The following is a 9,793-nucleotide window of genomic DNA, read 5'->3' as shown; positions in this document are numbered from 1 at the left end:
AAACAGAATGAGAACATGGATCCATCATGCCTTGTTACCACTGTGCAGGCTGGTGGTGGTGGTGTAATGGTGTGGGGGATGTTTTCTTGGCACACTTTAGGCCCCTTAGTGCCAATTGGGCATCGTTTAAATGCCACGGCCTACCTGAGCATTGTTTCTGACCATGTCCATCCCTTTATGGCCACCATGTACCCATCCTCTGATGGCTACTTCCAGCAGGATAACGCACCATGTCACAAAGCTCAAATCATTTCAAATTGGTTTCTTGAACATGACAATGACTTCACTGTACTAAAATGGCCCCCACAGTCACCAGATCTCAACCCAATAGAGCATCTTTGGGATGTGGTGGAACGGGAGCTTCGTGCCCTGGATGTGCATCCCACAAATCTCCATCAACTGCAAGATGCTATCCTATCAATATGGGCCAACATTTCTAAAGAATGCTTTCAGCACCTTGTTGAATCAATGCCACGTAGAATTAAGGCAGTTCTGAAGGCGAAAGCGGGTCAAACACAGTATTAGTATGGTGTTCCTAATAATCCTTTAGGTGAGTGTAGATGAACAGCCACTCACGCTCATACTCACACCTAAGGACAATTTAGGGTAACCAATCAACCTAGCCTGCATGTCTTTGGGAGATAAAAAAAAATAACAAAGGATGTTCTTTTCATTCATACACAGGTTTGTCCTGTGGTCTAACAGCTCACCCTGAGACCATTAGAATTTTTATCACACCACCACGTCGCACTGACATCAACATACTTTTCGCTGTTTTGTACTAAATGATAATGATGCAATAAGTAAGTCCGTCTGCCATCCTGGACATGCTGTTACAAGCGGAATCACAAAAATAAACATAATCAAAAAATACAAATTGATTTAGTGCTGAAACAATCAGTTGTTTCGCTCATTTATCAAGTAAAAATTCTCTACTTCCATGTTACATGAAGATTGTGAATTTGTAAATCGGCTATTTTTGAACGCCACCTTGGGCTCTGTGAATTTATCAGTATTTTCTGATGTTTACAGACTAAATTAATAACTTATTTATCAAAGAAAAGTTGCTAATCAAAATAATCATCTTGTTACTGTATCTATCCTCTGACACTGGGTGAGCTACTAGCAGTGTCGCACTCACTGTTGACATGTGACGTGAGACATGTGACGCTACTCGGGAAGCTGCAAGCTCAAAGTTTAGATACAGGAATCAAAAGAGGAGACAAAACAACAGCAGCGTCTGAGTAATACTTTATACATTGTCAACATATAATTCTGTAGAAAACAATATATTTACATTTTTACAGGCATAGTTTTTACAGTACATACAGCATTTACATATAAATATAGAGTGATTTACAACATTAAAGTCAGTGCTGTACAAACTGTATTTGCAGGATCTCAACATTTTGGCAGTTGAGAACAAAGAAAATTCATATTCCTTCATGTTCAGCCAAATATGATGCAACACGTGGGGTCTGAGTTAATAAGTGAGATGATTTTTCCACCTTCCAAGGACAACACTGTGGAACACTCCTTTTAAAATGTGCAACTTTTTTGAACCTCTTGTTATGGGCTTTGGGCTCAACAATGCTGAAAATTTCAAGGGAGTGTGCTAAAGTGCTGAGAGTGCTTGGGAGTCAGAAATGACTCCCACAGTCTTTTGTCTCAGCACACTAAATGAGTTAGAGACACTAAATTAGTTTGAGGTTCAAGGTCTGGTCTGGACAAGAGGCTGAAAGTTTGTGAAAAATATAAAGACAATTCATGACGTTGAGGTTCAGTGTATCTGTGTCATTTGAAACTAAAACTAAACGCAGTTGTGGCCGAACCTCCAGAGGTGGTTATCTGTTAATAGCAATAATCTATTCATTTTGATGAGACTTGGAGAATAATAGCGCATACATATCTGACATTGCTAAAAGAAATATGCAATATATCACTTGCGATTTTGAGAAATCCTTTCCTAAATATAAACCATAAACTGTGGTAAAGCATGTGTAAATACAGTTGGCTTCTACAGGAGATGTGTGGACGAGTGTGGGCATTGGGTATGACCCACAGGAAACGCTGGTAAACAGAGCTTATCAGGATCCCACATGAACCCGAATTTAAAGCTGTAATTTGGTGTCACAGCGCCCCTCTGTGGACAAAACATATCACATCCATCTGAATCTGCAAACACAGATTCTTCAGTTTGCATTAAAGCAGCAGAGGTGTTTCAAAAACAGACCAGGTGTCTGAATAATTAAGACCTCTTGTCCATTAAAAGAGTTTGCTAGATTTTTAGAAAGCTTTATCTTTGTCGTAACTAATATCTCCCCCTAAAAATTGATGTGTATTTACAGTAACTGATGTTTTCAGTGTACAAAAGCGGATTAGCATGGCCTGCTGCGGGAAGAGTCTAGTTTGTCTTCAAGTTGAACTATGTTCCATTAACTCTTGATCACTAATGGTTTCTTTTCCTGTCATCACGACTGACATAAGTTACACACACACTAGCTGGTGTCCTAGCAGCCTGAATTTTAGAGAAGTTACTGTCCTTGTTGTTTACCTTGAAGCTTTATGCTGCAGTCTGCTGCTGCAACAGATGAGAAAAGGATTTCATCTGTGAGTGAGCTTATGTTGTTGATGGATTCCAGATGCAGAGACGCCCCTAGTCTCTGTTCTCCTTTGCTTTTTGTGTCCATTGGTCTCAGTTGTATTTTTGTATGTTGACTGTGTCAATCAGAAGATCAGTGTCTTTGTGTAGGGCTTCTGCAGGCAGAGCGAGCCGTGGTGAGGAAGAGGATGGTTGTAGTAGTGTTCGATCAGAGCTGACAGAGTGGGGAAGGTCACTTCGCTGTCCAGAAAGATGTGGTCCTCCTGTGAAATCACCCACAGTGAACAGGAGACTGTATTACTGTGTTGTGAATCTTACATTGTCATTATGCCTAATTTCTACACATAAGTAACTATTGTGTATATATAGTCAGAATATGATAGAGCGCAGCAGCTTTCTTACCTCTGCAAACAGCCGGTAGTTTCTGGCTTTGCCTATAGCGACATCCCACACCACCAGCACCTGGACAACACACCACAATAATTTCATTAGGACGCACGTGTCAGGATCAGACCTTCACATCAGTACAACCAAGTTCAGATATTAAGATAAAAGGTATCAGAACAAAAGTTACCTGTGTGTGCCTACCTGTAATTACATTTTATCTGAACTATATGCAAAGTATAGGAGTGATTTAATGAACACAAGATAATTTAAAATATTAATAACATTAATATAACACTGTTCAATACATACAGGTAGGTTTATTTGACTAATAAAATAACAGTATTAGTAATAATAATAACAATAATCATTATCATAATCATAATAGTAATTTTAGTTGTTTGGTAATTCAGTCTAAATATATTTGAGGTTCATTTTCAGAAAGCTACGTCATTAAAAAATTCTAATGTGGAAGACAAAGAGCTGGTAGACAGTTCACTAATGTAACAGTGACTAAAACATGAAACAAGGATTTAAGTTTTCAGAATATTGCTGTTATAGACTGTTAGTGTCTCACTCCGTAAGGTATTGTATTATAGTTGAGTGATATTCTCATTTGGGGAAGTGTGTTTAATCTTTCTGTTTCTATAAGGACCTAAATGAGCTCAGTATTTGTTTCATAGGGTAGAGTAGTAATTATTTTCTGTCCATTTTCTGAAGAACAGAATCGGTCATCTCTTGAACTCTGGGAGGATTAAGTCTGTGATTCATTTACCAAATGTTATTTAACAACACTAAGTCTGCAGCCATGCTAACATGCTAATAACGACATTGATTACATGCTGATGTTGAGCAAGTTATGTTCATCATCGTAGTTTAGCTTGGAAAAATTGCATGCATGCACTAAATGTTAGCATCCTACCATTTGCTAAATACAAAGCACAGTTGAAGCTGATGGGAACCAAAGTACTGGGATTAAATGTAATTTTGACCTGATGGTGGTGCTAGATGAAAAGTCAGAGATTTTTTAATTTTGAAAGTGGTGAGCTGACAGACATAAATAACAATATTGCCATTAACAGAGACACATGGCTAAAAATGATCATGACATGGACATACACTGAATATAATTTTAGTTAATCAGTTTTTATGAGTCGCTGATGCTTCATACTTATTGATGAAATCAAAAGTGAGTTACAACTATGTAGAGACAATAGTTTCTGCAGTGGAGGATAGGAAATGTTATAGTATCATTCTCACTAAATTTTTTTTTTTACCTTTGATGTTTTGGTTCCTGAGTTTCTGATGCCATACAGTCCGTCCAGTGGTGGGATTGAGCTCTCTCTGAATAACCTGCAGGTACAAACATCGTTCCAGTTACCACAGATAAGCTAAATATGGTATCCTCATTTCAAACGACTTTACTGGAAGGAACTGTTGTGTATGGGGTCATATGAATGCCGTAAAAAAAGAAAAAAATAAGAAAAAAAAACAAGATAGGAAAATAAATGTGGATACATAAAGAGAAATAAAATAATAATAAAAAATAAATTGATGTGGAAATTTAAAGACAAATATCACAATATAAAAGAAAATTTTTACTTTAAACATTTTCATTAACTGTTTATTTCTGTTTATATTTATTTTATATATTTTATGTATTCAATCATTTTTTATCTAATATTAATTTTTATAATCCCCTTTCCTTATTGTTTTCTGTATTGGCACTGTAACAGCACTGCACCTTTAAGGGGTCAGCAGCCATTGCAAGGTATGTGATGCCATGGGGGCCTAAAAGACTAGCAATAGGAAAAAGAAGATTAAGGAAAAATTAAGGAATAAAAATTACATTCTGTATATATACAGTATATATATACAGAATTAAATGAACTAATACATATGAAAATTGTTATTTGTTATTTTCTTTATATTTCCACATGTGTTTATTTTTTATTTATTTCTCTTTACATTTTCAAATGTATTTATTTACTCATTTATTATTATTATTTATTCCTTTTTATATTTCCACAAGTATATATATTTTTTATCCTTGTACAGATTTATAATTTTTTTATGGCCCACTATGACTCGATAGTTTTTAACTACTCATGCAAATAAGATAGAATGAACAAGAACAGATGCAGCAGATACTTTGATTTAAACTGATGTGAATAAAGCACAGCACTGAGAAAGTACTTCATAAATAAAGGAAATAACAAAGACAGTGTCAGTAAAAGAATTGGATGAAATAAAGCAGAAAGTGGTTTTCTTTGTTGCCACTAGAGGGCAGAATTACTACTGAAGGAATATTTTAGTTTACCAAAACAAACAAAAACTTAAATTGCAAACAAGTGTATGTGTCATACTTTTCTACGAAGCTGGTTTCAGTTGTGTCGATGAACACAGAGTCTGGCAGCTGGATCTGTAGATAGAAACACTTGGTTAATCATGCCCGCAACATGTTCGTTGCAGCACTGATATTGACTCAAGTAAGGGTCACTTTGAGACTTTGAGGTTGAGAAATGCATTCAGAAATAATTTGTGTAGTTTGTACATCCTTACACGACATGACAACAGTAATGTTTGTGTGATCAGCGCAACAACTCTGAGATGTTCAGAGTCTTAAGCTGATGATACACAGGGCAACTTTTTGAGCAATGTTGCTGGGCAATGTTGCTGGTGGCAAGTCCGACTATGTTTTGAACAGATAGTGGTGGTGCGAGGAGGGTGGCGGAGTGGTGGGGGAGGGGATTATGGTAGTAATCTTTACTCATTACCATTAATGGCAACATTGCCCAGCACCACTGCTCTAAAAGTTGCTCCGTGTATCATCAGCTTTATAGTCTGCAGGAAGCTTAAAGCAACATATACACACAGTCATTCAAAAGAAGCCTGTGGTGATGGTTAATATCACTTGTCACATCACTTCAGTCTCTCTTACATTCTCATAGTCCTCATCAGAGTCGTCTCCTTTGCTGTGTTTGGTAAAGTCTCGCTGCTTCCTGAACTCTGTGGGTGCCTCGTCTCCCAGTGAACGGAAGCTTTGGCCCTCTGGAGATGCCCTTCTGGGAGGAAACACGACTCATTGAGGCCACTTCAACCAGATTAACTTTTTTTAGTTTTTTTCAGAGGACATTTCCCTGCAGGTTTTCAAAAAAGTACTCTGTGTTTAATGTTTTGTGTGTTGGAATCAAACTTACTGAAGTGGGGTTCCTGGCTTGGACTTGGCTCCAGGCAGTGTGGGTTTGGCTGTAGGTAGAGGAGGTTTGTGTGTTCCTGGCTTATTGTGTAGTCCAGTTTTCAAAAGAGGAGATACTGGAGGGTGGCTAGGCAGTGGTGGGTGAATAGAGGACGTCTGGTTGAGGGACCCTAGAAGATTCGCAGAATGAGGGGTCGGTATGCTCGGCTTGCTGCGGTGGTTGCTTATCAACCCGTGGTGGTTGTTGCCCAGCGACTGGCTCCCTCCAGCATTAAGAGAGGAGTGTATGGGACCATTTAGGACCATTCTGGTCTCTAATTGGTTGCAGATAGGCAGAGTGGCGGGAGATTGGACCGATGTGGCTGGCAAAGGCCTCCAGTCTCTCTTGTCGTTCCCGATCCCCCCTACGGATGTCGCCCTGCTCTGAAGAGTTTTCTTTGTGTTTGGGGGCGGAGGAGTCGGGGGGATAGAGGAGAAGGACTTCTGCAGCAGGTGCGGGGCAAATGGGACAGGAGGAGGCTGGCCTTTGTTGGGGTCTTTTAGTATGGAGGAAGGGGGGACAGAGGGCAGGGGCTTTTTGGGGAGCAGGCTGGTTGGATTTCTTGGTAGCGACGGAATGGGAGGAGGTGCTCCTTTGGAAGAACCTGAACTGGAGTCTTGACGGACCTGGAATGTTGCCGGCACTGGAGGAGGAGGATAGGTGGGGGGCGGCCCCGTGGGTCGAGCTGAGGAGGTCAAAAAATAAATAAATAAAAAAATCAAACTTCTTGTTTTGGTTAAAGTTTCTTTTGTTAGTTTCCCTACGTGTTCACTGCACTTCATGTTTGCCCTACATGTAAAACTACACATTTCATGCAAATTAGTACAAACAAGGCTCAATAAGTTCAGCTTCTTTAAAAGGATACGATTGGTGTTAACTGTTTTTCACCTGCATTTTCCTTCTCCGAGGAACCAAAAGCTGTTTTGGTTCCTGTTTTATTGTGTATGTAGTGTATGTGCGAGATCTTCTGGTGGTGTGGACAGCACAGACTACACTATAATTATTATCAAGTAGTGTGTCAGAGTCTCACAAAGAAAAAAAGAATAAATACATTATTGTTAAAACCACAAAGTTTTCACATTCACACATTTAAAAAAAATCTAATTTAAAAAAAAATCTTATTTTCTAATATTGATAGAAACAAATAAAGTCACAGATTTGTTTTAAAAAACCACTGAAGCCAAAAATCACAAGCTCTATTAAAATATCGAGTGTGTGTTTTTTAATGTGCAAGTGAGGCAAAAGCACTGTGGGGTCTGGGTCTTTGGATGTGACCTTTGACCTCATTACGATCAGTTTTGATGTCAGTAACTTAACAGTGGAAGTGTATTGTTCTGTTACCTTCACTGTAACGGACTGTATACAAGTGAGCTCAAATGGTGTGTGGTGTGTGAGGTCACCTGTGGATGTCTGCGAACTGTCACCGTCTGGCTTCAGATAGTCTTCCTCATCGTCATCATCATCATCCTCAGCATAATCTACACACAGAAAGAAGAGACAGTTTGCAAAAGTGCACACAGTGCAGCGTGTGTGTTGTGTGTTCGTGTTCACAAAGGTGCTCTTACCATCTTCTGCGTTATCCACGGGGTGTTTAATATCCATGGGCTTCTCAATCGTGCCGTAGAAACTGTCAGCATCTGAATCTGAGTCGCTATAGCGACAAAGAAAATGTTATCATGAATATACATTATTCAGAAAAAAGTGGTTCTTAATGGGTTCATGATTCATGACATTTTCTGCAGGACGTGGATAGCTCTTGACAAACTAGCTGTTATTGCTATAAGCTAGTTTTCCGGCTAACTACTCAGCTGAGCTTCCTGCTCATGAATTAATTTACAAAAGAGGACAATACAGTGTTATTCATTACGCCATTTACTATCCCAGTTTGCCGAATGCTAACATGTCCTCCCCGTTTGGGCTACTTTAGCTCTGATGTTTATGTTTAACTCAACCAATGAGATTCTCTCCCTCCAACAACATTACTGCAGGTTAGGATTTTACAACACAGAAAATTGTTGGCATCCTATCCTATAAAATAGTTTTTTGTTAGACTGCTACAACACATTTGTATTTTCGCCACATTACAAAAACTTTTAATACAATTATTTGAGATAAGATTAGGGAAAGAAATCTGACTTTGCTATCATACAAATAAATGCATTCCTTGCGAGAGAAGGCTCCCTGTGCAGCACAAACACTCACTATAATGAGAAGCTTTTAAATGAGCTGCTAATGTCCCCAGTTCCTTTAACAGTGTATTTTCAATGAAAAACTGGCAGGCAGGTAGCTTTGTAATCAAAAGCAAGCGTCCATTTTAATTGCCTTCATAAATTATAAATTAGCCTGCAGAATTAGTTTCTGGTGGGGGAAACTTTAAGTGCTATTAATCTGCTGGGAATAATTTGCGACACGTTGTTGCAACCTGCAATAATTTGTTTCCACTCAAACGTTAAAGGTGACCGAGGTCACACTGCTAAAGGAGGCTGGCGGTCTGTGAGAAAGAAGTGCATGACAGTAGAAAATGACAGAGCTTTTGGACATACAGGATGTAAAGTTGCACTGCATGTTTCTTTTCAGTTAATCTGTGGTTTGGGTTTTGAATTTTATATAGGTCTGATGTTTCACTTATTTATAACACCAATACAAATATAGATACCCATAATAAAGATATTCTGCATCATAATTGATATGACAGTGTCTACACTGTGCTGTAAAATGTGATGTGATTTGCTGATGTTACCTTGGAATGTGGCACTCTTTTCTGTCGTTATAGTGATCTATCTCCCTCCGCAGGTATCGCATCCATTTCTGTAAAATCAAAAATGATATGTTTGAGGTGTTTGGGCATGAATATGTATTGTCATTGTTTGGGGGCTTTTACGCTTAAAAAGTGATATTAATATTTAAAAGGTATATATATATATATAAATGAGTATATGTGTGGTTGTTCTCACCCTCCTCTCGTCCTCACTAGCTGCAGAGAAAAACCACGTCCTGTGTTTTTTACTGATGTGGACGATCTTAAAAGGAAACACATTACTGGACGTTGTCTCTTCTGCAGCTCTCATAACTCTGTGAAAGAGAATAAATGTGTTACTCTCTGATCCATAAAGGGAAATGTGCTGTTCAAGAGTTAGTCTATTTATATATACATTACAAACATGTTGGTTTTAGAGGGTTCTACTGCTGAATTACCTGAGAATTACTGCCAGAAATGTCATCATTGAGTCAGTGGTTCTTATGAGTGATATGATAATCTTTTGCTATGACCAGGTACAACGTTATGCATTATTTTCCTTCTTCATGCAGCAAGATGCCATTCATTGTGAGCTGAACCTTGAAAAACTTTCCGGTGTTGCCCACCACTATTCATACACTCAAAAAGTGCCAAGCATGGTGACGTGGGAATGCTGAGAATAGTGCAACCTCATAACAACCAGTCACGCTCTATTCCACTCAACTATGTAAGAGAACAAAAAAAAAATGGAGAAAAGGCTGATAGTAGGTAGTCCGCAAACAAAAGGGTGACGTCACGCTGGCTACGTCCACTTTATTTAAACAGTCTATG

The 9,793-nt window shown here is 38.6% G+C and overlaps 1 protein-coding gene across 4 annotated transcripts in view; it reads right to left on the bottom strand.

Annotated features, from left to right (window-relative positions):
• Positions 1-1,235: 1,235 nt before the first annotated feature.
• sh3bp2 (SH3-domain binding protein 2) overlaps positions 1,236-9,793 on the bottom strand; it is a 30,050-nt gene continuing 21,492 nt past the window's right edge. For 3 of the 4 annotated variants that reach the window (XM_046067429.1, XM_046067425.1, XM_046067424.1), the window contains exons 4-13: positions 9,180-9,297; positions 8,966-9,033; positions 7,791-7,876; positions 7,626-7,703; positions 6,187-6,910; positions 5,928-6,051; positions 5,353-5,408; positions 4,264-4,339; positions 3,005-3,064; positions 1,236-2,865 (exon numbers count right to left, since the gene is read on the bottom strand). In XM_046067429.1, the coding sequence (XP_045923385.1) occupies positions 2,728-2,865; positions 3,005-3,064; positions 4,264-4,339; positions 5,353-5,408; positions 5,928-6,051; positions 6,187-6,910; positions 7,626-7,703; positions 7,791-7,876; positions 8,966-9,033; positions 9,180-9,297 (1,528 nt within the window). In that variant the 3' untranslated portion in view covers positions 1,236-2,727. The remainder of the gene's footprint in view (positions 2,866-3,004; positions 3,065-4,263; positions 4,340-5,352; positions 5,409-5,927; positions 6,052-6,186; positions 6,911-7,625; positions 7,704-7,790; positions 7,877-8,965; positions 9,034-9,179; positions 9,298-9,793) is intronic. The other variant, XM_046067426.1, reaches the window with a different exon arrangement.

This window comes from Micropterus dolomieu, linkage group LG13 (assembly GCF_021292245.1).
Source record: "Micropterus dolomieu isolate WLL.071019.BEF.003 ecotype Adirondacks linkage group LG13, ASM2129224v1, whole genome shotgun sequence".
NCBI lineage: Eukaryota > Metazoa > Chordata > Actinopteri > Centrarchiformes > Centrarchidae > Micropterus > Micropterus dolomieu.
The sequence above is the reverse complement of the archived record's forward strand: the minus strand, read 5'-3'. Positions and strand labels throughout refer to the sequence as shown.